This window comes from Strongylocentrotus purpuratus, unplaced genomic scaffold (genome assembly GCF_000002235.5).
Source record: "Strongylocentrotus purpuratus isolate Spur 01 unplaced genomic scaffold, Spur_5.0 spur5_scaffold_19, whole genome shotgun sequence".
Lineage (NCBI taxonomy): Eukaryota > Metazoa > Echinodermata > Echinoidea > Camarodonta > Strongylocentrotidae > Strongylocentrotus > Strongylocentrotus purpuratus.
This window is the reverse complement of record NW_022145604.1, coordinates 12,960,031-12,987,985: the sequence shown is the minus strand read 5'-3', so window position 1 is coordinate 12,987,985 and position 27,955 is coordinate 12,960,031. Positions and strand designations below refer to the sequence as shown.

The 27,955-nt window shown below is 37.6% G+C and overlaps 1 protein-coding gene across 1 annotated transcript in view; it reads right to left on the bottom strand.

The window, feature by feature from the left end:
• The window catches only part of LOC584028 (transformation/transcription domain-associated protein), a 92,167-nt gene that overhangs the window by 21,278 nt on the left and 42,934 nt on the right, over window positions 1-27,955 (bottom strand). The window contains exons 41-66 of the mRNA XM_030990334.1: window positions 27,693-27,846; window positions 26,888-27,069; window positions 25,364-25,559; window positions 25,075-25,203; window positions 23,558-23,803; window positions 22,174-22,254; window positions 21,488-21,626; window positions 20,437-20,530; window positions 19,336-19,505; window positions 18,502-18,677; window positions 17,622-17,764; window positions 17,219-17,321; window positions 16,739-16,849; window positions 15,996-16,172; window positions 14,853-14,996; window positions 9,944-10,063; window positions 8,839-8,982; window positions 8,245-8,394; window positions 7,483-7,641; window positions 6,232-6,459; window positions 5,020-5,115; window positions 4,154-4,368; window positions 3,387-3,510; window positions 2,934-3,049; window positions 2,091-2,303; window positions 959-1,069 (exon numbers count right to left, since the gene is read on the bottom strand). Coding sequence (XP_030846194.1) covers window positions 959-1,069; window positions 2,091-2,303; window positions 2,934-3,049; window positions 3,387-3,510; window positions 4,154-4,368; window positions 5,020-5,115; window positions 6,232-6,459; window positions 7,483-7,641; window positions 8,245-8,394; window positions 8,839-8,982; window positions 9,944-10,063; window positions 14,853-14,996; window positions 15,996-16,172; window positions 16,739-16,849; window positions 17,219-17,321; window positions 17,622-17,764; window positions 18,502-18,677; window positions 19,336-19,505; window positions 20,437-20,530; window positions 21,488-21,626; window positions 22,174-22,254; window positions 23,558-23,803; window positions 25,075-25,203; window positions 25,364-25,559; window positions 26,888-27,069; window positions 27,693-27,846 — 3,921 coding nt within the window. The remainder of the gene's footprint in view (window positions 1-958; window positions 1,070-2,090; window positions 2,304-2,933; window positions 3,050-3,386; window positions 3,511-4,153; window positions 4,369-5,019; window positions 5,116-6,231; window positions 6,460-7,482; window positions 7,642-8,244; window positions 8,395-8,838; window positions 8,983-9,943; window positions 10,064-14,852; window positions 14,997-15,995; window positions 16,173-16,738; window positions 16,850-17,218; window positions 17,322-17,621; window positions 17,765-18,501; window positions 18,678-19,335; window positions 19,506-20,436; window positions 20,531-21,487; window positions 21,627-22,173; window positions 22,255-23,557; window positions 23,804-25,074; window positions 25,204-25,363; window positions 25,560-26,887; window positions 27,070-27,692; window positions 27,847-27,955) is intronic.

Below are 27,955 nucleotides of genomic sequence, written 5' to 3'. Positions count from 1 at the left end.
ATTCTAATTAAATATCATCATACCCATGTCATGCCAATTGAATGGGATTTCTCTTGAAAAACCCTCTTTTTCCAAATATAATGCAACAAGACATCATGGAAGTTGAAAACTTTGGACAGAAATTTGATGGTACATGCGTGCGTAATCCTGTATACTTTAATTTACCAATATAAAGCCTGTTTCACTTTGTGCAGTTTCAACATGATTTGGTCATCTCTATTTTTCTTTCTTCAATATTTGCACAAGTGATAAATAATTAGATAGGCTTTTTTCATTCTTTTTATACCTATTTAGAAGAATATCATAAAAGCAATATCAGATAAAAAGGATTTCTCTCAAAAGGCACTCAAATTTCACATGTAACTAGAAATAGTTGACAACTTTGGACAGGATTTTTTAATACCCACATACATGTATGTGTTCAAAGCTTTCCACTATATGCGATTTTCAGCAAGATTTAGTACATTTCTCATAATTTCAAAGATTCTAAAAAGCACACAATACTCACAGTATTCTTATTAAAACTATAATTTCAAGGTATACAGTTAATAACTAAATCATTCATACTTTACCAAGATTTGTAATTTTTAAAGTATATGAAATATTGATTCCTCCAAATTTATGTTTCTTGAGAATATGGCTTATCCAAAGTTATGTTTACAAGTTTTTAACAAAGGCCCTCATTCAACCAGTTGAGTTGAGTTATGTAAACACCAAAAATAAAAAAAATTACAAGGGTTGTGAATAATTCAATTAAACTGTTTAATCAAATTACTAGACAGAGAAGATTAAGAAAAGATGCATGAACAGCGAAAGGAAGGTTATTTCTCTAAACAACCTGGAAGCAAATTTAAAGAAGACAGTTTGGTGTACCTCAATTATCAACAATAGACTATGTAATTCTGTGAATTAGTGGATGAAAAACAAGTCAGAAAATATCATCTTTAAATCATCTTACTTGTCCTTGCAGAAGATCTGTTCTAGGTAGTCACCCCATAGAGCCCACGCCTTGACTAAGGTATCGTGCATCTGAACAGCAGCAGAGAAGGTCTTGTTCGCTTCATCAGACCTGAAATCATTACAATTGAAATTAAATATTCAAAAGGAATTAATGATAACAACAATGCTCAAGGCGTCTGCAGAGTACTAGTATTAGATTGGCAATTTTAAAGTCCTCAGTTCAGTTCAGTTCAGTTTATTGATATCATCATTTCGCAGCCTCGGCTGAATTGCATGATAATTTAAAATTAAAAACATACAGGTATCATATTTCTTTCACAATTGTTTCAAATAATACTAGTTAAAATACAATATAATTAACAAAGACAATGAATTGTCATCAATACTTAGTCCACTTTCCAGTGACAATTCACAATATTAGCAATACGAATAATTCAATATATATATATTTATACAACAAAAAATATTCCTATTAATAATGTTGTGCTGGAGGCAGTCAAGGAATTCCTTGGTACCTGGTATCCATCTACTACACCTGGGTAGAGAGTGGCAAATATAGCCTGACATTTTGCCAAAAAAACATTTCAGTGCCATGGCTGAAACTCAAATCACAAACCATTTGATCCATAGTCCAGCAACGCATCCGGTTGACCACAACACTTCAACATTTTAATATGTGAATATGAACATTATGAATCATATCATAAATTAGGTATGGGAAAACCAATTATTAAATATCTTTTGAATTCATGAAGGGTCACCGCCATGTAAATAGGCATCAGTTTTACAGAGGGACATCTAACCTTATTTCATGTTTTCTTGTATTTTACTGTAAATATTACAATATCAGTCTACATACTCTTGTCATGTTATTTTATTTTTTTTTTACAATAAAACCGAAATTGATTTAATTTGATATCCCTTGACTCTCATTATAATGATCAGATCTAGGCCGTCGTGCATACAAAGTTGCATCTAAACAAAACTTAAAGAACTAAAAACATGTCGCAAACTTGCAATCCTCACTGGTCGAAAATCGAGTTGCTTTTAAACACTACTTTCATGCAAGAGGCCCAGGTTCTCCTAAGTCTAGAGAATTTCAAAAAAAGGAAGCAGACTGTTTGACTGACCTTCCGACCTGTGCTAGAAACATTCCCTTGAGAGCATAGAACTCGGCCGTCATCTCCCGGCTGAAGTATTTGAGGTTTGTGGATTCAATGACCTCTAACCCCTCCTGTAGTTCCTGTTTACCCATGGTCCCGGCCATCTGGAGGTAACATTTGACCTGCTGACGGATCTTCTGAAAGCAGTCGACGACAGGGACGCTCGGGATGGTGTGGATTCTGAGGAGGAAATGATGTTTTGGGAAGTGAGTAGATTAAAGATAAACTTGAGTTCTGGTAAAAAAAAAAGAAAATGCATTCTCACAGAATCAAACAAAACTTACACAGAATATTCAAGATTACAAATAAATGTCATTTGCCAAACAATTTTGGTAGAAAATGTATACTGGCTGAGAAATGAGCATAGAAAGATAAAGAAATCAAGGTAAGTAGGCCTGACAGCATTTGTGTAGTCACATATACATTTTTCTGTCTACAGTGCTTGTTGCTTTACCAAGACTGGGCCAAATTTATTATGATTTTGATGACTCCCGAACCTTGCAGTACACACCAATACTTACATGCTACATGATCAACTTTTTATGATCCATTCCACACTTTTTCTTTCACAATGCAATCGCATGACCAGAACTCAACTTTATCTTTAACATTGACTGTATTCCACAAGCATATTTCAAAATCATCAAAACTACTAACATCGCCATCATCAACATCTTAACATTGTCGTCGTTACCATCATAATCTTCATTATCGTCATCATCATCATAATCATCATCATCATCATCATCATCATCATCACCATCCTCATCCTCCTCATCATCATCCTCATCCTCATCATTGGACCCTCACCTGCTAAGTGAGTCTAGGGCAGGACCAATCAGGCTGTGTTTCCTGGCTACCTTGCCATAGTTGATGATAGACTGTGCAGACGCGTGAACACCCAACATTGTGTGGTTGTGCTGTTGCTGCAAGATTAAATAATGCATACATACTACATAAATGAATAGTTCAAAGCATTGCATACAGCTCCTAAGCAAAAGGGGAACATAAACTATACTCTTGAGGTTATTTAATGTGCTATCATCCTCCTTTAAAAGAAGAAACCTTTTCTTTCAACATGTTTTGGTTTTTTTTAAAAGCAATTAAAAAGAAATTCCATTTTTTGTCAAGATATTCTCCCCTCTATTAAATGTTCTACCTTCCAAGAGGAAATGGGTTTGTGCACACGAATGGCCAAAGAAATCCTCTGTATTTGGTTTGCATAAGTCTTGAAAAAAAAATTCTGCTAATAGTCCCACTTACATTGTCTTGTGTTGTGCTTGAGGAGTTGTCGTAGGCTTGTACGATAGCTTGGTAATGATGCTGCCTCCACATAAAGATGTCGCTCCAATGACTCAGATCATCGGACACCATCGGGAGACGATTCCTGAAAAACAAAACATGAAAAACATTTTGTAAAGCATCATACAGCTTCTGATTACTAAAGTAGAACTTCTTTACTGCATTGGATCAAAATCAAAATTTAGAATGCTCTTCTTCCAAATTTCATCATCTCTAACCCAATAGCTGGCTTCAAAACAGAAATGCAGAACTGTGCAGACGCTGCCCTAGGATTTTACAGTCATAGGTTCTGAAAGTTCTAAGTAAGAAACGAAAATATAGTGCTGTTTTTATATTGCCTCAGCGGGAGCTATTCTCAAATAAACAGCTATAACGGTCAAATTATTTTCAAATTAGGATACAAATAATTTACGAGTCAAGAAAATAAATATCTGGAATTAAACATTCAAAATTTATTTGTTGAAAGCCATTTTCCATTTGTTTTCATTTGATGGGAGGTTCCTAATAATAGACCTCTTCCACTGGATTCATTGAATTCAGGAATTTTGGTTTTTAGGTCTGCAAAAGGAACAACCATTTTAAAGGTTAAGGTTAGCTACAGTATTTGCTTCATGGCAAAAGCTCGCAATTTGGTTAGTTAAAGATATTGACAACAGAGCAGTAATGTCAAAGAAAAATGAGGACAACTGAAAGCAACAGAGCAAAATTTTGTAAGTAGACTTTAATACCTCCATGTTTTGACAATGGCCTTCATGTCATGGAGACTCTGGTTGCGTCCTAGGTTGGTTGGTTGTAGACCATGATGCACCTGGGAAGCTTCCTGTAACTCCATGATACGCTGGGACGCCTGGAGGAGGGGGGTGTGGGCCTGGGTCACATAGTGGGGGAGACGTCTCCATTCCTCCAAAGCCTGCTTGCTCGACATCTCAACAAGTCTCTCAATCTATTAACATCATTAAACATTGATTAAAGCAAATTCATATATGTATCACACAGACTCTACATAGTTTGATTACATGAATTATTTCTACCATTGTTATTTATCACTTTGTATTCTATTTGTATTTGAAATCCAACCTTTTAATTTAATAAATAAATAACAACATACATAAATGAGTATATACATAAATAAATGTTTACAAATAAAATATGAATAATAATAAATAAATGCAGTATTTGTAGAGAACCTTCATTTCATGAAAACATATATAAAATCATGGTGAATTTTTATCATGTAAGAATGACATTCTGTGGTAGAGTTTGGACAAACAAAATGTCAACAAACTAGTAATAGGTAACTGGAAACTGCATACCTAAAATTGACAGGCACAACGAGTAAACATTGAGTGACATTGCAGGCCCACAACTTAAAGGGCCTGGACATAATTCAAGGAGTACCACATTTGTTTTTCTTATAACTCTGTCATTACACATTTTCTATCAGAATAAGTCCAACAGATCTTCTTCACTTTTACATGCAACTATGTGGTGATGATTGTTTTGTCTTGGATTCTGTTAAAACTTATTTTGTTTATCTTCATCAAAACTTTAAAGAAAGCTCTCTTAAAGTACAGAGGTGACATGATTTGCTTACCAGTGTTAGGTTCTTTTCATCGGGATGGCAGATAGCAATGAAACCTCGATAGAGATTCACTTTCCAGTTCATCTCACGGGGGCAGCTCTGCTCAACCTGAAAACAGACGGGATTGAAGCTTACAAAGTTAATCAAACATGGAGAAAGTCTTGGCTTTATTAAAATAAAATATGAAGGTAGCTGTCTTTGGTCTCTACATTATTGAAAAGGGATTAACAGCCCATTTTCAAGATGACAAGATGCCAATCGAGACACAGTATCCTATCAAATTTTTTATCTCAACTGATAGTTTACCTGATTGAACATTTACATTTAACATTGTGTCATGAGAGACCAAATTTTATGCATATTTCTCCTCAAATACTTTTAATTTCTGAGTTGTTTTTTTTCCCTTGTCATATACTCTCAAAATTGGCAGACATCTTCCTATCAACAGAGGAATAAGCGGGCTTAGATTAGATGAAACATATAGCATATATAAAATCGATAAAAAGTCTGAATTGAAAAAAGGAACAAGGGCCACGTCTTATAAACAGTTTATATAAATTACAGCTTTGCAATTGATATCAATTGCAACTATGTCCATGAGAGAAAGGAGACTGCAAACTTGTGATTAGTTTGGATAAATTGCAACCCTTTATAAGGCAGGGCCCTGATTCAATTTAATGGAGATGTGAGTTGGTCTAGCGGCACATTCACTTGGTCAGCTCTCTGTCTTCGCCTACAAACTGAGTCACTTCTTTTGGATGGTGATATTAAAGGCCGGTCCCCAGACGTAAATAATCAGACCAGATACAGATATTCTAAATCCTGAGAGGCTATGACAGAGTGAATCCCTCAAATTTCTTCCAACTAGCCACTGGCTCAACAACAAGAGGCCATAATTTCAAGATTGTCAAACAACATTTCAATACAAGACTTAGGCAGTATAGTTTCTCAATAAGGAGTGTAAACAATTGGAATCCCCTGCCTAAGGAAGTATTCAATGCTGCCACCATTAACTAATTCAAGTCATTCCTAGAGAGGTTTTGGAGAAACAATCCAATTAAGTTTGAACCATACTTGAGACGGGATGCAACAGTAAAGAGGTACAAATACGCTAAGCTTCCAGTCTCTACACCCAAGTATACCCAAGTATACAAGTAAGTAAGTATATCTGATTGATACACGTCTGTAAAAACCCAATTACACACACACGCACACAATGCTCACCTGTGCGAGTGCCTCTTTCATGGCGCCCCAGTTGGGGACCCTCCACGCACTCTCCAGGACCAGCTGGGGGTTGGTGTGGCCCTTGGTGTTCCCGTACTCCATCAGGATATCCCACTGGCTGAGTTCCTTGCAGCATCGGACCCAGTGACTCTCCCACAGGTGGTACTCGGGGAACAGCATGTTACTCGCTGGACCCGAGTTGTGCTCGGATCTCGCCTTCGCTAATGCCTGCATCAAACAATTTTTTGAGTGGATGTTAGAGAGGAATATGACCGGACTTTGGTGGGACCCGAGTTATGCTTAGACCATATCTTTGCCAAACCACAAAATGTGGATTGATTGTCATGAAAGGAACCATTCATAATTTTCTCTAGAAAGAAGTATAGATGATTTTCTTAGAACAATTGCTCAACCCTAACCACTCGAGATTTTGCTACCATTAAAGGTTACCTAACATCTAAGAAGAAACAATTTACATACAGATACTACTATATGTTTCAATCAACAACAGCAACAACAAAAAAACAAAAACTGTATCTGGCTTTCTATATTTTAAGGAGTAGGAGTATAAATAAAATCAAGAATAACATACAGACACTATCCAAGAAAATCCCAAGTTGGACTTTGGTTCTAAGAGTTTAAAGGGATCCGGTAACTTTGTCTCAGATTCTGAAACAAAATTTTGGATTTAGCTCATGATGCAATGATAATTATAAACCTTTAGGTAAGTCAGGAACCCCATGATTTTTACAAGCCGCTCGCCTGTCTGATTATCAAGATATTTATGATTGGAATTACAAATTTTGAAAACCGTTCGCCTGACGGTTTTCATAACACTACAGTCTATTGGGGAAAACGAGTATGGTAAAACCGGTCACTCAAAGATTTTTACTTTTTTGAGGCACTTCTTGATTATTTTGAAGCGCAATTTTTTTAGGGCTTCAATATTACACCATGTCACAGGCACTGATAACATGTAGGGCCGTGTATCTCAGATTTAACATTGTTAAACGATCCCTTTAAATGTGCAATATCTATTTCTCTTCACAGAAGTAATATTTGAAGCTGATATTTTCAATGTAGTACAGTAGCATGGAACCCCCAACATACAGAGCAAAGTATTTTGGGAGATTTTATCCATTTAAATTGCTTTGTTTTTGTCATAAAGTTTTAATATGCATAATGTTATACACTTAATATGTAAATGTTTCTATGAACCGATCATTAAAGGCAGTGCCAATGTAGACTGACCTGTTCATAAGTAGTCTGCGCCTGTTCAAAGAATCCTTGCTGTTCGTAGGAGAGAGCCGTAGCAGTTTCAGGGAACTTGCATCTTCTCTGCCATAGTCCTGCCCATAGATCCTCTTCTTCTAATCTCTCATACAACTCTGACAGGGAATCCAATGTCTCCTGTACATGGACAAACAAACAAAGAAGAAGCAACTTTGACAACCAGAATTCAAGTCAATTTTTGATACTGGTGTTCATAGTGAAAACATTCTGAAGTCATTATGAATTGCTCTGATGTGACCAGTTCAAAGTGGAGTATAGTTATAGGCCAGCTGAATGTCAAAAAATACAATGATATAAAAACTTGCTAAAAAATGCATATCCTGAAAATCACAAACACAAATATGTATACATGGGGCAGAACATAATCTTGCTACCAGTATTCTCTCAGCAGTTCTCTGAAAGGCTGTTTATTCTGTTTATCAGTCAAAAATACACATTTACATTCCTGAATCATTTGGCAGATGCTCCCCATTTGAAATTTATATATATTGATGTTTTGTGATAATTCAATTCAATTCAATTCAATTTCGGTTTTATTACGAATATACCAAATAAAAAGTCCAAAGACTAACAACAATTGGCTCACAATGTATCATATAAAAATGCATTTAAAACAGTTGATTTAATAATTGAACTGGATTCCAATGAAATATTTTTCTGATAATTATCCTCACTCAAGACGATCTATAAATGAAAATAGATCAATTAACATGCACTGACCTGTTGCATAGCAGCTGTATTATCAGGTTCAAAGAAGTCATAGACGCTGGTTGTTCGAGGTCGATGGTGGCTGCTGAAACCGCTCGTGATGGCATTCTGTTCTAGCATCAGGATACAGCGGTGCCATAGATTGTGACTCTTACCTAGGTACTGTAAAAGAAAGAAAGAAAGAAATACTGGTTATTATCTACAATGATACATTTATCTCATATTTTATTACCAAAATGGAGAATCATGCCCCAAATGAACAACTTTGAAGAATTCAAATTTTAAGAAGAATTCAGAGCACAAGATTTCAAGAAAGAAGAATTTAAAGAAGAAGAAGAATTAGAATTAGAAGAATAAAAAGAAGAAGAATAATTTGAATTAGAAGAATAAAAAGAAGAAGAAGAAAAAGAAGAAGAAGAAAAAGTAGAAGAATTCAAAGAAGAAGAAAAAGTAAAAGAATTCAAAGAAGAAAAAGAGTTCAAAGAAGAAGAATTTGAAGAAGGAGAAGAATTTAAAGAAAAAGAACAACAACAAAATGAAGAAGAAGAAGGATAAGGAGCTGATTTTATCCTGTATAAAAAACAATCCTTTGCCAAAAGAACTTACCTTAAGAACGCAAGGTCTGATGGTGATGGGAGGACTACATCTCGACACTGCTTCAACAAACGTGTGTATGGTACTCATAGGAGCATCTTTCTGATAGTGGTGACTGCCGCTACACAGGAATGGACTCACTTCTTGAGAAAGGGTCTAAATAGAGAGAGAGAGAGAGAAAAATAATAATAATTGTATTGTATACAATGATAACTATCTGTTTCTGAATAGAACAAATAGAAGACAGTAATAAGGAATCTCTATGTTTTGAGAGGGTCTAACAGAGAACAAGATGGTAATAACAGCTTGTATGGCATGCAATAATGACTTTCTCTTTCTGAATAGAAAAAAATACTTATAAACCTTAGATTCTGATACTGATACTGCTACTTAGGAATGGACTCACCTCTTGGGAGAGAGTCTATTACAGAAAGTGGTAGTGATATAAACAATTTCTAATGTATAAATGATTTAAAAAATTAAAAAATTGTTCCCAAATATCACACAATAATTTCAATGGTCTAGTGGATAAGCTCCCACACTAAGGATCCTATGGCACAGGGTTCCAATCCCTGCAACGGCACTCTCCTTTTGCAAGGCGCTAATCTGCATTTGACACTCTTCATCCGAGTAAAGTTAACAGTTCCCCCGAAGGAAGAAATTCTTTGAATGCTTGAGCAACTTATGGTAGCTTGGCTAAAGCAAGGTAATAATAGTATTCAGCACATTGAATCCTTAGGCAAAAGCGACTTATGAATTTGACTACAATTTGGAAATAAACTTAAAACCACAGAATTTTAGGCTTTCTGGGAGAAGTTTCAATTGTTGTAAAGAATGTTTGGCTTGCACCCGGTATATAAAGATCACATGCTCGATATTGTACTTGAAGACAAGTCAGAAAAAAACTTGGAGCCAGCTGGACTTGAACCTGCCATCTACTGCTTGCCGGGCAGTGACTCAACCACCGGGCCATCACTGGTACATGGCACAGTCACTATAAACTTGAAACAAATACCTCAACTCTCCTGACTTATTCTGACTTATTAATAATAGGTCGACTGAACGTTAGAAGTGATTATTTGAGGAGAGGATTGATTAGAAAGTGGATTTTTCTCACCGTTTGTTCCTTTTCGCTGAGAATCTTCCAGACTTTAGGGAACAGGTGGACCCAGAATGAATGGGTTAAATCTGTATCACTGTGGCACAGCTGCGAGACTGCGTGTAGGAAGGTGAACGTCTGTCAAATAAAAAAAATATCTCATAAATATGAATATTTAATGAGACAGAAAACATACATACATGCAAACATACATCTGGCTATTCATTGTCGCCTATGTTTGCTCCAGTGATCTCAATGTAGCAGACAGCAAAAAACTGTGTGAATTAGTACTTTGCTTGAGAAAAAATTCAAAGGGGTGAACGAAAGCTTGCCTTTTAAATGTAATCAAATCACTTTGCTTCGTTTCCCTTTCCCTTAGGATGTATATATCCTAAATTTTATATAAATATTTTAAAAGGTAAATAAGCTTTATAAACCTTAAATTGGCAACACGTTGAGATATTCAAAGTCATTGTTTTTCTTTCAAAATTTTCAAATTTTCAAATTTTCAACAACATTCTTGCCATATATATTGTTTTCAGAGATTATTATTATATTATTATTAGAATATTAGAAAAATGTAGCAATAACAAATATCATTGTTGTCAACTTGAAGAACAGCGTCTCGTACACACGAGCGGAGCTGCTGTCCTACCGCCCCACGGGTGCGGGTAGCAAGCCCAGCGGATATGAAAACTTTCCGCGGGAAGTCAAGCCACACAAGAGAGGAAAGCCCGGCGGTCTGCGACGAAGACTAAGAAAGCGCAGACACAATACCCCGCTTCCATCAATTGTGTTTGGGAATGTACGCTCACTACAGAACAAAATGGATGAATTACGTGCGAATGCTCGGTATTTATACGAGTACAGAGAAGCAAACCTGCTTTGTTTCACAGAGACTTGGCTTCACCCTGCAGTTCCAGATAGTGCAATAGAGATCACAGACTTCGAACTTGCCAGAAGTGACAGAACTGCAAGCTCCGGTAAGACCCGTGGTGGTGGTGTATGTTTGTTTATGAACAAGTCATGGTGCAATAACTGGTCGATTAAAGAGAAGATATGTACTGTTGATTATGAGTTGCTGATTGTTGGACTCCGCCCATTCTACCTGCCAAGGGAGTTCGGCCAAATATTTGTGTTTGTGGTTTATGTTCCACCACAAGCAAATGTTAAAGTGGCTAGTGAAAACATAGCAGCAAAAGTAAATGATATTGAGAATGGTTCTCCAGATTCAGCTAAGGTCATTTTGGGGGACTTCAATCAATGTAGTTTGCATTCTACACTGCCATCATATAAGCAATATGTTACCCAGAATACCCGTGATAATGCCAAACTGGATCTTTGCTACAGCAATGTACCAAATGCATATGTTTCTTCTCTGTGCCCTCAGCTCGGTAAACTCCGATCACTGCAACATTCGTCTACGCCCAAAGTACCGCCAGCAGCTTAAATCTCGCAAGCCAGTCACCGGTGAGAAACAGATCTGGGGCTCAGAGGAAGTGGAGGTGCTGCGTGCTAGTTTGGAGTGCACTGATTGGGAGGTTCTTGTCGACTCAGCAGAATCTGCGGATGATACTGTATCCATCGTTAACCAGTATATCCTTTTTTGCGTACAGTCTTCAATACCAGTTAGGAAATTCAAAATATATCCTAACAATAAACCATGGATCACCAAAGAATTGAAGGGGCTTCTGAAGCAGAAACAAGATGCCTTTTCGAAAGGCGAGAAGGATCGTTTGAAGGAGCTACAGAAAATGATAAAGAAACAGATATCATGTAGGAAAGCTGACTACAGAAGGAAGTTAGAACAGGATTTTAGAAGCTCTGATTCTAGAGCAGCATGGAAAAAGATGCAACTGATCACAGGTTACAAGAAAAAACTCAAAAATCAAGAACTCAGTGCGGATTTTGTAAATGAACTCTGTGATTTTTATAGTAGGTTCGACACTCATGACTTTTCTGCTGAAAACAGTTCTATGCTAGAACTGCTTCACACCAAGGTTAGGGAATCTGATGATGATGTAGTGGTTAATATTAACGATGTTCGAATTTTGTTCGCTAGGGCTAAAGCTGGTAAAGCTACTGGTCAAGATGGGATTTCAAACAAACTTCTAAAAGCTTGCAGCCAGCAACTTGCTGAGGTTTTTACAGCTATTTTCCAAACATGTTTAGATACTGGTGACATCCCACAATTATGGAAATCTTCTATCATAACTCCTGTTCCTAAAGTAACAAAACCGGTAGAGCTAAATCACTACCGTCCTGTAGCAATTACGTCTAATGTAATGAAGTGCTTTGAGAACATTCTTGCTAAATCTCTGAGACGTCAGACAGGTCTCTTTGACCCTACTCAATATGCCTATCAAACCAATAGGAGTGTTGAAGATGCTGTGTTGGTCTTCTTACATAAGATATACCAACACCTTGAAATCCCAAAGGCTTTTGTGAGATGTGTTTTTATTGATTTTAGTAGTGCTTTCAACACTATTATCCCACATAAATTGGCTGCCTCTCTATCAAATTTTGATGTCTCCCCTAAATTGGTTAGGATCATCCTTAACTTTCTTGTAAATAGGCCACAGCGTGTTAGGTGTAATGGAGTTTCCTCTAGTGATACTTGTGTAAGTATAGGAGCTCCACAGGGTTGTGTGCTTTCTCCCCTCCTTTTCTCTGTTTACTCCAGTGGAAGCACTTCTCTCTTCTCTAACTGCTCTGTCGTAAAATACGCTGATGACACAGCTATATGCGGCTTTCTAAAGCATGGGCCTGAGAACTACTTTCAAGAAGTACAGAGTTTTGTAGAATGGTGTGATCAATCAAATCTAATCCTCAATGTACAAAAGACAAAGGAAATAATTTTTGATTTTCGTCGCTCTTCACATTCTCATGAGCCTATTACTATCCATGGACATCCCATAGAACAGGTCCCAGAATACAAATATCTAGGGACAATCATCGACAACAAACTGAATTGGAATCCAAATTCACAAGTTCTCGCAGGAAAGGCTAATCAACGGTTGTATTTCCTAAGGAAATTAAGGGAATTCCGAGTTGACAATACCATCCTGGTACTATTCTACCAAAGTTTGTTACAAAGTATCCTTACTTTCAGTCTCGTGTGCATGTATGGGAACCTGTCAAATGAGAATGTGAAGAAGCTCAATAGAGCTAGGAAAGTCGCTCAGCGAATTACTCACACAGAGTTGCCCACAATTGGTGCTCTGTATGAAAAGAAGGTTCTACTGAAGATTCATAAAATAATGCAAGATTCATCCCATCCTCTACATGAGCTCTTTAAGTTCAACCGTTCAGGTATACGTCTAACAGTGCCTAAAACAATACGATGTAGATTCAGACAATCTTTTGTTCCAAATGCCATACACATTTTCAACAATTCTGTAAAACGATGATTTTCTAATTTGAGTGTATGTAATGTGTGGATGGTTTGGGTGCATGCGTGGAGCCAGGTCGTAATCTTTTCTCCTTTTCTGTCCTCTCTAACTTTACCTGAAGCATTGTTTTGGGTGTGCACCTATCATTCTACCACTTTCTTCTCTTCTTATTTATTTCCTTATCTATCTCCTTTCCTCTATCTCTATTGTATTCATGTACCTGACTTCACGCATGCCTGCACACACACATGCATACATGTAAATTGGTATGTTATGCTCTGATCACAACTCTGGTTTTTTGCATGTCTTGTCATGTTAAGCAGAGTCATTTTCATGATAACCATTTTTCGAACAGTTGAGGTCTTTTGTCATGCTTTTTTGATCAAATTTTTAATCAATTTTTTAATCAATGTCAATATTTCAAATGTCAGTATTAAGTGCAATAATGTAACCTATAACAGTAAATGTCTTTCAACTCAACAAATATGTATATTTGAGAAGAACTGTCTTTTATGATAGTGTTAAAATGCCTTTCACTCTGTCCATAATGATGCGAAACAGTAATCTTTCAAACTTTTAATGAATGAACAACGTATCTCGAGTGCGTGCATGAGTGTCAGCTGCTATGTTCTTTCTCCCTCCCTCTTCCCTCCTTTCACTTGAAGCTTTGTTTTAAGTGTGCATTTCTCCCTTATCTACCACTTTTTCTTATTTCTCCCCTCTCTTCTACACTGCATCTCTTTGCATACATGTACCAGACTTCATGCATGCCCTCTCACATGTTTTTAGTATGTTATGGCCGCTGTCCCATGACACTTGTATATGTATATGTAAATGTGAAATGGCTAAGGCTAGGTTCCTTATTGAACACTTTTTTTATTCTAACTTTCTACTGCACAGGGTCTATCTCTAGCTTGCGGCTCTGAATTTTCGAATTTTTGAATGTTGACGACTCATTTGTCTTTTTAACCACGGGCAGTCATTGTTCTTGATATCCTGTACTCTACCTCTACCTCATCTCTTCCCTCCCAGAGCACCTCGTTTTCTATCACCTTATCTTTTCTCCCTCCTTCTCTCTCTCTCCCTCACATTTCCTTTCTGTTCTACTCCATTCGACTCCTCTCTCTCTCTCTCTCTCTCATTTGTTCTTTTCTCTCTCTCCTCATACCCCTTTTCTGGGAGAGAAGGGGTGAATGTTTCAGAGCACTTTTAAATTCATTTATTCAATGCATTCTGTGCATTATCAAGATTCATTTTTAAATGCCAGTTTTCAAGTTTACATGTCAGCTTTGTTAATGCTATTATTGCTATTATTATTGTTATTATTATTAGTATTGTATTTTCTTTGTATCCTCGAATGCATTTATATATTGTTTATGTTGTTTGTATATGTACGTCATTCGCCAGTGGAGGACGAATTTCTGTATTTTTTTTAAAATCAGACAATAAATTATCTTGAATCTTGAATCTTGAATCTTGAACAAAAAATAAATCCTGTCCTGAAAGGTTTAATACCGCATGACCTTGTGACTGACCTTGACGTTCCTGAGGCTCTCAAGGAACTTAATATCTCTGTTGATAAGCTGCTGCAGCTGTTGTCTTGGTTCCGACGATGGGCCGGTCGACGATGACGATGATCCGCCATCAGTCTGGGGTAGCTCGATGTCTATCTCGACATCCTATCCAACGCAATCAAATAATAAGCTCAATCATCTCAATATTTAACACAATACAATGAAATAGTAGTTTTATACTAGTCAAGTGTGTTATGCACTGAACTTGAAATGGCAAAAGATCTGTCAGTTTGCAGTCGGTCTTGAGTCAGTTTGGCAGTGTAACTAAGGTATTAGGCCAGCATTTCTTCTTCCTTCCTTTTTGAGTACAGACCTCTTTACAGAGTATTATCGTACTTTACTGGGGGTGTGTGCAGGTGGACCACTACATCGGGGTTTCCCCCTACTCTTATACGAATAGTGCAGTGGGTTCTTAACGTGCAAAGGTAGTGACTCTTCTCTACACAGGGCCTCCATTTAACGTTCTATCCGAGGGACGGAGTGTTTTTCACTGAACATAACCTGCATCTATGAACAATGGAAGGGGCACGTTAACACACAACGCAGGCTTCAGTCATCCGTCTGGGTGGGAGTCGAACCCGGGATCTTTGGTTCGACAGGCGGACGCTTTACCGACTGAGCCAACTCGCCTCCTGAAAATGTAAATGTAGACTACCCAGACTAAAAGTCTACTACCCATTCAGTCTATAGCTCATTTAGTCTAATTTCCAGTCAGTCTAGTTCCCAGTTTGTCTAATGCCCATTTCGTCTAATACTCATTTCATCATAAATAATAATCATCAAATGAATATTGGACCATGTGGAGAGTAGACAGGCTGGGTGTAGAACATATGGGAATAGATTACTTGGGTAGAAGAAGAACTGAGGGGCGTTTCACAAAACTTGTCATCATTGACAAATGACAGTTTTTGTTATGAGCTAGTAAAATCCTTGCTTCTGATTGGTTATCACCAGATTTGTCACTGATTTTTGTCATTTGACATTGAAAAATGGCTTTGTGAAACGGGTCCCAGGTTGTAGACCAAACTTGATGCTGTTTGATGCTCAGGTAAACTCTCCTCCCCCCCCCCCCCCCCCCCACCTGAAGAACCAAACACAACTCACCTCTTCTTTATGCAAGTCCGACTCAACATCCATGGGCTCTTCCTTGACATGAGCAGCCAGCATGAAGGCAGCTTTCTCCTGGCTGTCGGCTAGATTGATGACCGAGGTGATACAGGGAAGCGGCGAGGTGTTGATGTTGGAGATCAGAGTACTGGTGGCGCTGGATGCCATCAGTAGCTATAGGTAGATGGAGATAGTATCAGAGCAGGAGAGAAATGGCGTAAATAGGATTAAATCAGAAATTTCACAGATGTTGGATGTTATGCGTCAGTTTGTTGCTGCACTCGCTATCATAAGTATCATTTATGTCTGATATCTATCATAATTTCAAAGTTTTAGTTTTAGTTTTTAATTTAATTTGAATACAACTTGCCATTTCTTGTAGTAGTAGAAATATTTCAATCTTATGTCATAGGCTTTAGGAATTTAATCTTATCAATGTAAATCAGTGATTGTAATTACTTCTTACTTTTACCATTCCATTCTGTATTTTAAATCATTTTAACCTTGTAGTATTTTTTCTTTTAATATTCCATATCTATGTAATGGACAAAATAATAAATTTCTAAAACATATTTCTCAAGCATTGTATTCTTAAGTAAATATAATTTGTTATTCAATGTAATTTTCAATAGTACATTGTGACGTGAAAGGATATTGAGAAAATTCAGCCTTTGACTGCAAAGCATTGTCAAATAAAACCCATTATTGTATTGAATTGAATTATATGAATGTAGACTGACCTCTACACACTGTTTTAGCCAGTAGTGCGACCCCATGGCTTCCCAGTTCTGAGAGTCAATCAGGTACAGGAGACGGTCAAACAAACGACGTCTGATGCTGGAATTAAACACCTGCATACAAACAATAAATACATAATATTGAGGTAGCATAGTCAATAGAGTTTATCAATGTGAAATATTTCTATAACATACAGTTAAAGGGAGTGTAGTTTGGCAAATATTGGTTAACGCCATCTAGGTCTTCTTTTGGACAGCTGCACGTAAACGAATGGATTTGATTAAAGGTAGTCAGTGACTTACGCATGTGATTGCTGCAAACAAACATTACTAGACCTTCTTTTTTTACTGAACAATAAATAAAAAATTAAATGCATTCTTGCGTTAATAAAATTGTGTAAACACAAGATTCCCTGTATATCATTCAAAATAAAAGGCTTTTTTATGTCAATGTAGAGATAGAATTTGCATCTCATCACTGACCTCAAAGAACTTTGTTCTGATGTGTGGTTGGCTACACCTGAGTCCTGACAGGAAGGCCGGTTCAAGCTTGGATGTCAGCTCACTTCCCGCTAGAGAATCATCCCTGGAATATTAAAAGATATGGAAAATATATCAAAATCAAAAGATATAAAATAGAATGTATTAAATGATATCAAATCAAAGGATATAAACAATTATATGTTTTATAGTTTTAAAAGATACAAGGAGCATTGTGGTATAGTGGTTTGTTCACTTGACTCTAGGTTAACAGGTCGAGGGTTCAAAACCCCCAGTGTCTTTAGACATGGTATTTTATAATGTCTACATGTAGGTGTCTCTCCCTACCCAGGAATGTATATTTTCCTTTAACAGAATAGTGGTCTTACAGCAGCCCTTAGCTTACCTGTAGACCCAATTGACGAGTTCCAGGAACTGTGCGTTGAGTTCCGATTCGTCCGGGAACCTCTTCTCCACATACTGCATGAGTTTTACTAGGAGAATGGTCTTCTCTCTCGGGGACGGAGACTGGTTCAGCATCAGTGGAGTCTGAGGCACAAATAAAAGTATGGAGTCAAAATATTAAACATTTTACATAATGAAAGTTTGTATCATATTGTAAAGGTGTAGCCAAGAAGAAGCACTTGCTTAAATGAAGAAGAATAAATAAATAACAACAACAAAGCAATACATGGATGAGAAGACAACACAGGAAAACAAGAGCCTTATTGATGTTTCCATCAGAAAGGTTGCCACAATTTAACTTAAAGCCCCACTGCACTACTTATAGCTATTTGCGCCCTCTATATAGCAAATAATGCATAATCGGTGACCACTAGTCCCCCATGATCCTCTTTTTTCTTTTGTTAATTGAGAGCTGATTTGATGAGATATCCACCTGTCAGTGATCTTGCAGGGTGGTCTAATCCCTCCTAGCCAAAGTAGTACAGACGGCCTTTAAAGACGCATAGAAATGGGCTCTCATGGGGAATTTGACACCATTCAGGTGTTTACCCAATAACAGGCACTGTCAGTCACCAGGATTAGCCTTCAGTTTTATGACCAGTAGGCTGTAAAGTCATTATCTTACATTTTCATCACCAAAAGACTCTCAGAGAGATTAGGGGGGTGTTTCTTGATTGGACTACAGGTTCGCAGTGTGCAGACTTGTACACCGATTAATGGCTTTTCCACCAAGTCTGGTGTCAATGAATAATGACCTTCTGCACATGAAAACTTTAAGAATTTGTTAAACATCTTCTCGAGAGATAGTGGTGTTTATTGACCTTTGCTTTGACCCACTCCTCCACCATCTTGACGATGGTCTTCAGAACCTTTGCATCAGGCGACTTCTCAATGACCGACGTCAGGACCTGCACAAAGTTACGTCTCATGTCCGTGCTCATCACGCCCACTCGATTCTTCACCAGATCCAAGCTGATTATGAGAAGCTCTGATGCCACTGTTTGGAAAATACAATATAAACAAGTGTTGCTAATTGCCTTCTCGAAACAATATACTTCAAGTCAATTTAATATCATGTAGTCATTATTTTGTAAAGCATTTCAAGAAAACAATGAGCTAGAAGCAACATCCTGCTGCCAATTTTCATTATTATTTCCTCGATTGATTTGAGGACGTACAATAGATTCGGATCAATCGCAACACTTTAGCAAAAAGGAGAGCAAAAAGCAATTGATACCCGCGATACTGTGTAAGCAAGAACACAATGCATACTCAGAGATGTTTCGGGACTGATACTTTGTATCTTTAAAGAGAAGGTGGAGTTCTGGGAAGAGGTGAAAAATACCTTAATAATGCCTTAATATTCTAAATTTGGCACGTAACATCATACAAATTGGGACAGATTTTTATGCCACATGTTTGTGTAGTCCCATAGACATCTGTTTGTGTAAAGTGCTTGTAACTTTACCAAGACTAGGCCAAATTTCTTATCATTTTGATGATTCCAGAACCTTGCAGTACACACCAATACTTATATGCTAGATGATCAACATTTTCTGATCGATTCCACAACGGTAGTTTTACAATGCAATTGCATGACTAGAACTCAACTTCATCTTTAATTTTTATCGTAAAAAAAAAAAAAAGTGTCTTACGCGAGGTAGCATCGGTGCTGCTCGGACTGAGATGTTCCTTCGCCATCTTCTGTAGTGCTCTCATGAAGACGGTTATCAACCGATCGATATAGCTGATGTTGTTGGTACAGGCAGCCTTCAAGATCATCAAGGTCCCGAACAGACTGGACGTCGGCGAACCATTGGTAGCCCTAAAATAAAAAACGGATTACCGGTAATAAGATTTTGGTTCTGAAGCAATATAGATGATTGATCCAACATTTACTGATGTTGTTGGTACAGGCAGCCTTTTAAGATCATCAGGGTACCGAACAGACTGGACGTCGGCAAACCACTGGTAGCCCTACAATCAAACAACATAAAGTATAATTCTAATTCTGGTACAATGTAGATGATCACCTGACATTTGCTCATGTTATTGGTACAAGCAGCCTACAAGATACTGATCGGATACGCTTGTGTATTTATCTACTTTGTTTTTGCTGCCGTTATTTGTTTTATTCTTACCAAACAGGGCCTCATGGAAGATCACCAAATTGGTGATATGTGCCACCCTGTATAAATACCAGAAATAAATAAATAACAAGGTACAGAACAGACTGGAAGTCAACGTACCATTGGTAGCCCTAAAGTAAAAATGGATTTACAAGATTTTGGTTCTGAAGCAAAAAAGATTGCGACCAAACAATTGCGCCGGCAACATTTGCTGATGACATTGGTACAGATAGCCTTCAAGATCATCAGGGTCTCAAACTGACTGGGGGTTGGTGAACCATTGGTAGCTCTACAATCAAACAGGATTGATAATATTCATATTTTATCATCATATTTAAACATGACAGCCATAAGCATACTGGTCAGTTTTCAGCAAGGGGGCTGATATTACTTGCCGAAATATCGACCTCCCATGCAAAGAGAGCATGCAAAATTGAAGAAACTTTGTGGCATTGAAAATACCTTTTTTTTTCATCAAAAATAATTAGTTGAGAAATAAAATGACAAATGACAGCCCCTCCCTTGCATCGATGTTGGTTCGTGTCAAATGACAGTCCAAAGGATTATAACTCTGCACGCCATGTCAAGTTTATGCCTATGAAAATTTCAAATAATAGAATGACTTACTTTTCATAGGCAGTGAGACCTTCGTAGATGACCTTGCCTACACTAGCATACAGACTGTCTAGTTCCTCATACTTAGAAGCCACATTGGATGTACCTGAATAACAAGAAGGAATATTTGAACAAAGCCAAAGACAACCATGAATAAACGCAGAATTTTATCCGGAGGATATTACACGAGGAGGCACGTAGCTCAGTGGTAGAACAGTGGTCTTGTAACCGGGAGGTACCAGGTTTGAAACCAAATTGATGAGCAAGTGCTCTTAGGAAATAAATTTATCATCATTACCAAATCCCTCCATGAGGACTTAAGCCTTCGGTCCCCTGGTTGCTTTCTTACAAGCAAACATGTGCTTTCTAAGCAGTCAGGTAAAACAAACAAACAAACTCATGGTTAAAAGAAGAATTTTACACAGAGGTTATAACATGTTCTTTGAAACACAAGTTGTGAATTCAAACAAAACTAAGTAAGAAACATGATAATAAAATAACTGCCAATTTATGTTTGATTGATTGCGACTTCAAAAATGCATAACTTTCTTACTTTTAATCAGAATTCACTCAAAACTTTCACTGACCTGGGGGGTGTTTCACAAAGATTCTAAGTCGAATTTAACTCTAAATTAGACTTAAATATTGTGGAGAGCCATTTGTAGTTTTATAATGAAATATGTTCAATAGCAAAAATTCTAAGTATTTTAGACTTTTCATAAATTCTAAATCAAGAACATGAAATCTCCCATGATAATAGAAAATATGAATGATTTGAATCAATAATTTATGCCTTTTAATATAACTTTTATTAAATATTTTCAAGGATGCTAACAGCTTTCCATAATTATTAAGTCCAACTTAGGATCTTTGTGTAACACCCCCCTGTTCCTTTCATTTTTTAGCTTCTATTCAAACCAAATTAATATCAGGGTAGACTTCCCCTTTAACACACAGTCTACGGGAACCAGCTGGTGGGCTAGTCCCTGTATTTTAAGCATATTAGAATGGGAGAACTCGGTAGAGAACTCAGGTTTAATTATTTTCTAATTGTAAAACTTACTCGACTCTGTTGGGAATGTACTCATGAGTTTGACCAGCAGGGCGTGGACTGATCGTATGACCTTTGTGCTGGGGCAGGTCATGCAGGCTGCTATGCCTCGCTGCAAGGGCTTGAAACTTGACAAGATTGTGGGCTTATCCTATACCAGAAAAACAAGAGATAAATACAATGAAACAAGGTTGGATAACTGGCAAAATATAAAAGACTGACTACCTTTTTAGGGGGCCCATGAAATACTTTGATTTTTTCCCCCTGATATGAATGATTTTTATCTTCTAAAAACCTTTTACTTTTCCTTAAGTGGAAAAGAGGGAATCCATTTCCATCTTCACTCTAAATTATAGGAAGTTTGCTAGCCTAAAGTTTACAAATTTTCCTTCTATAGAATTGAATCACATATTTTGTATTGATAGCACTGAAGTCAATGCTCAAAAGTACTCTTCGTTTAGCATTACTTACATAATTTGACAAGAAAAAGATATCTATCAGACGTTTTTGAAGTCTTTTTTATGTGAAATCTAATCAAAGTGTGTAAAACTAGCTTCCTAATAAGTGGGAAAAGAGCAAAAATTGCTTGCACAAGAAAATATTCAGTAAGAAATAGATTAATGTCATATTATAGAAGTCTTTGGTTGTTGAAGTTAGGCTGAGAGATAGTGGAAAATTTTGAATCATTCAGTACGTACCATAACACCAAGGAGAAAATTGAGGACATCCAGCCCAGCACAGATATTTCCATAGTTTGCTACAGCTTGCGTATCCTTTGCCAGAGTATTTGAAAAACAAACACAAAACGGTAATTTTCACAGGTCCAATGATGTGGTGTCTACATTAGCATCCTGAAATATGTAAAACTAATGGAAAATGTTGGCACGAACATCACTATTGTCATCACCACCACCACCATCATCATCATAATCACCATCACCATCTCTTTCATCATCACCTTCTCCTTCATGATCAACATCACTATAATAATAATAATTATGCATTTATAGAGCCCAGAAATTATCCAACATTGAGTATATAATCTACTGTGCTACAAAAGCTCCTGATCAGATATGCTTAGATTACGACAGTTAATTGAAAAGATATGCTTTCAGTTTTTATTTAAAGATATTCACAGATGGTGATTTCCTGACTTCTAATGGTAAGTTATTCCAGAGTTTTGAGGCTGCACAAGCAAATGCTCGATCACTTAGCGTTATTTTTGTTTTGATAAATGGGATCTGCAGCAACAAAGTATCTCAGAAACTGCACAAGTTAGGATTGTGTTGATTAAGTCTGAAATTTAACAGTTCTTTGATATAACTGGATGAGCTCACAGGCAATTGCACATGCTTGCTCTCCAAAAAGAGCTCCTGATTGCTTGTTATTCTTAGGCATTTGTATAATTTACGTTACAATCTTCACTTTCATCATCATCACTACCATCACCACCATCTCCACCACCACCATTATTATTATTATCATGCCTCATATACTCTTTTACATGGATATAATCATCACTATCATCATCATTCTAAGTTCTCACCATCATCATCACCATCTCCATTATCATCATCACCATCATCATCACCATCTCCATTCTCATCATCATCATCATCATCACCATCTCCATTCTCATCATCATCATCATCATCACCATCTCCATTCTCATCATCATCATCATCATCACCATCTCCATTATCATCATCATCATCATCATCACCATCTCCATTATCATCATCATCATCATCATCACCATCTCCATTATCATCATCATCATCATCATCATGATAACGAACATACTTGTCAGTATTTTGTTACTTGTATAATTCATTTGTTCTATTATTATATTGTATTACTGTATGGTTTATATATATGTCATTTAATTTGTGGATATTTAAGTGGAAAATGAATAAAATAAGATAAAATCAAATCAAATAAAATCAAAATCATCATCTTCACAACCACTTTCATCATCATCCCTTTCATTTTCATTGTTACCATTTTTATTTTCATTAGAGGCCTAATAAACTCTTTCACATGTATATAATCATCACTATCATCATCATTCTATTTTCTCACCACTGAGAGGAAGAGCTTGTCCAGGAAGTTGAGCCGAAGTTCGCTGTTAGGCCACACATCCGGTCTAAGAGCCGTCTTGAGGAGAGCCATGCATCTCCTTGACAGCTGCTCGCCGGGGGAACTCACGGTCGTCGTACTGCTGCTGTCGTTCACCTGACAGGCCAGACGGATCAGGAAGTTCACCACGGCATCGGAGTAGACCTTCTCGATCGGTTTGCTCGCCTCGGATGTGATGCTTCTCACGGTCTGAAATACAATGATCATGGCCATTGTTGAGAGTTTGGGGGCAATAGTTTCAAGGTGATTTGACATTTCTTTGTGCAATAATTTCTCTAGTCTATATTCTTTTAAAGATATGGGCCCGTATTCTGAAGTAGTGTCTAACTCCTGTTTAACTAAACACTTGTCTAAGTCCTGTCTAAGTCCCATCTAACTTTAGTCACGAAGTCATGTCTAACTATTTTCATATTCTGAAGTCGTGTTTAAATAAAGTTAAACACGAAGTCCTGTCTAAGTCCTGTTTAACTTTAGACAACTGCAAGGGGTGGTTTCAGTCCTGTTTAAGGGCGCGATTCTGCTGCTTTTCAACGACTATGGTACACTCTACTTGCTGACCCCGAACTTGCGGAGGAGAACGATGGTACGTGCATCCTCTAAAATTTCAAATACACTTTGCAGGATTTTTTCTCGTGTAGCCTGATTTTTTTTCTCGATAATATTAACTATTCTTATCTAACGGTGACATCTTGGAAATTCCATAATCTATAAACTAACCATTCTGTTGGAGAAGTTTCTTTTCTGTTTTTTCCGAGCACTGAGGCACTGATAAGTGATATTATTAGTGTGTTTGTACTGTCCCCCAATCCAGTATGTGTACACGTACGTATGTACACACGTCACAGTAAATGCATGCAGTCTAGTCATTACATCACGATCACATCACCATGGTACCAGCACGCGCACAGCTAGCTGTGCGCGTTAATTTATTTATCCACTGCACGCACGCATGCGCATTGGGTCTATCGTCAGAATTAACGCCTACTGGGCATGCGCAGAGGTCTTGACTAAAAGTTAAACACGACTTGCGCAGAACTTAAACAGTTGTATAGTTAAACACGACTAAGACAGGACTTAAACAGTTGTTTAGTTAGACAAGACTTAGACACGACTTCAGAATACGAAATTTAGTTAGACAGGACTTAGACACAATCTCGCGTTTAAGTCGTGTCTAACTAAACAGTTGTTTAACTTTAGACATGACTAAGTAAGACACAACTTCAGAATACGGGCCATGGTGTTGGGATGGGTTTGGAAGACTGAGAGTTAGGTTTGGGGTTACGCATAGTTTGGTATCCAGGGTGGCATTAATTTGGTGAGTGTACAGAGTTCACTGTGGAGCAATTGCTGTCTCGCTATGACAATATTGGACTCATCTTCGACTCGTTCAATATTGTCATAGCTCAAGCAATATATTCTTGTATCACACTCAAAGCCATCCAATATTATATAAGACTTACCGATCCTGATGATGTATGTCTGACCCTCTTAGGGTCTGGGAGGAGATCGGTGGAAGCTGACCTCTTCACCCCTGCAGGAGCAGCAGGAGCAGCAGCAACAACAGGGGGCTCTTCAACTGGGGTGGCCGGCTATAACAAAACAAACATACAGTTATAATAGGATTTATTGTGGCATGAATGGCCTGCCATAGTTAAGTCCAAAGTTGGGATGAGAGAGGGAGGGAAAGGGGAATGAGAGACAGAGCAGACAGACAGCGAGGAGGGGGGTGAACAAGAGAAGAGATCTTACCTCTGCCGTTCCTTCATCCTCCCTGATCCTCTGAACCTCCCACTTGATGATGACCTCTACCAGCTCCACCACCAGCTTCCTGTGTTCCAGGGTAGCGTTAGGGGTGTTACCAAGCCGCTGGATGGAGTACACCATGGTCTGGATCAGGTGATGTCTCACGGGGTAGTACACCTTGTAATGTCTTACCAGTAGCTGCCTGCAGGCCAAAACATATAACACAACCATACCAGGAGGGTGTTTCACGAAGATCCTAAGTTGAAAGTATCTCTAAGTTGGACTTAAACATTATGGAGAGCCAGTTGTAGCCTTAAAATTAAATATATTCAAAAACAAAAATTAAAGTATTTTAGACTTTTTATAAATTCCACATCAAGGACATGAAATCTCCTTGATAATAGAAAATGAGAATGATTTGAATCAACGTTTTATGCCTTATAAAAATAACTTTTACAAGATATTTTCATAGATGCTAATGGCTTTCCATATTTGTTAAGTCCAACTTGGAGATAAGTTCTACTTAGGATCTTTGTGAAACACCCCCCAGGTGTCTTAGTCGAGCTGAGAGGTTTAAGCACTTGACTTGAAATGCAAAGGTCCTGGATGCGACCTCGACACAGCACTAATGTCCTTTGATGAGGCATTCATCTACATTTGCCACTCCATACCCAGGAGAGGAATGGGGAACTGGTGTGACAACGAAAGCCTTTTTGACAGACATGGCCATATACACTAATGTAATGCCTCATCTATTGGTTAAAGATTTATTGTTGATTTTTCATAATTAATCAATAACAAGTCAACTTCTATTGCCAATAGCAATGTAGTGGAGGCTGGCTGTTCAGAGTCACAAGGCCATTGACAAAAAATATAACCTTCCTTAGATTTTGTGTACATGACTTAGTCTGAGGCCACTGAAACATGGTCTAAATGTCGGACTTGACAAAAACACTGATTGGCACTGCTTTGAATCTTACATACTTGCAAACTTGAAGAGAAAGTGCCAAAGGAAGGGTTATTAAACCATTCTATGGCACATGATCAGGCAACAACTGCCCTGCAGTCAATATACTACACTACATCTCAATCATTAACTTCAGCCCGAGACCAAACACTGCATCTTACTCTATTCCTAACCCTTAATCAAACCTAAAACCCTACTGCAACCCTGACCCTTATCCTACCTCTGTTTCTTTGACGAGAGAAAGCCAACAGAAATTGTCCAAAGAGAACATGTCTGGTCACTTTGAATTCAAGTTATAGTACTTACAAATCGTGTTGAAAAAAAGATTCTACAAAGCTTTTGATTTTCAAATATTCCTTTCCTCAACATAAAAATCATAGATTCCATGGTTGCTAACCCAAATGAATATCTCTACTTTCTCCTTAATGCTCAGGAAGAATATGCAACAACAAATATTAAGAAATCCCCCAAAGCCATCTGCACTTTCTACCTCAGCAACTCCAGCAACTACACAAAAACCTAGACACTAATGAAAAGAGAAGGTGAAATGAGAGATGACTTACAGCATGTGTACGAGCTGTGCAATAGTGTATCCCTCTTCTACGATGATCTTCTTTGTCCAGTGTGTGAGCATAGCGTTACCATCCTCCATCCGCTGGGGAAGCACAGGGGTCAAGATGTCCAGGGCTTGGCGGACAACCGATCTGGCTTCGGCAGCATGAGCCTTCAGGAGACTGTGAAACACCTACAATTACAAAAGATAATGAACTCTAATTTTAGCAAAAATATTAACAAAATTAAAATTAAAACAACCACAAAACCACAAATTGTCATTATCTTTACAATCATTTCCAATATTTTTACCATTATTTCCATTCTCTCTCATTCCACCTAAATTTATTTATCAAATATCTGCATAAAACTACCACTGAAGCATGACATAGAAACATGAGTAAATTACAAAAAAGTAATGTGTTACCTGTCGTCCTATTCATTTATGGACAGCAAACTTACCATATTGCAATTAACATGTTCAGAACCATTATAATCACATTTCAATATCCTTATCATTTTGACCATCTTTACTGTAATTTTAATACATTATTTATCCTCTTTTAACAATCAGTTTAGAATTACTTGCATTCTCTCTCTCTCTCTCTTTAATATTGCCATATTGATTGACTTTGGCGATCATGCTGTTCCACAACCCTCGGCTCCTAGCCTTCTCTTTTAGCACCACTCCCAGTTCTTTCACTCCTCTCTCTTTCAACAATCTAAAGTATCCTCCTTCTTCTTCTCCTACTCCTTCTTCCCACAATTTTCCTTGCATTATCACTCCTAAATCAAGAAAATAGTGAAATGAGTTACCTGTAAGACGATTCGTTTATGGATGGCAAACTTGGCAATGTTGTGAGCCAGGAGCAGATGGCCATGGTACTTGGTGGTCGGGTCAACGCAGTTCTTCTGAATGAGACACGGCCAGGCGAAGGTCATCAAGCGACGGAGCTTTGTACCCTGCTTCCTGCAATCACACAAATGATAATAATAGAGGGTTCTTGTAAAGCACTCATGTCTGTCAGACTTAACAGACCTTGCGCTCCACAACATTAACCCGACTTTCAGCCTATAAA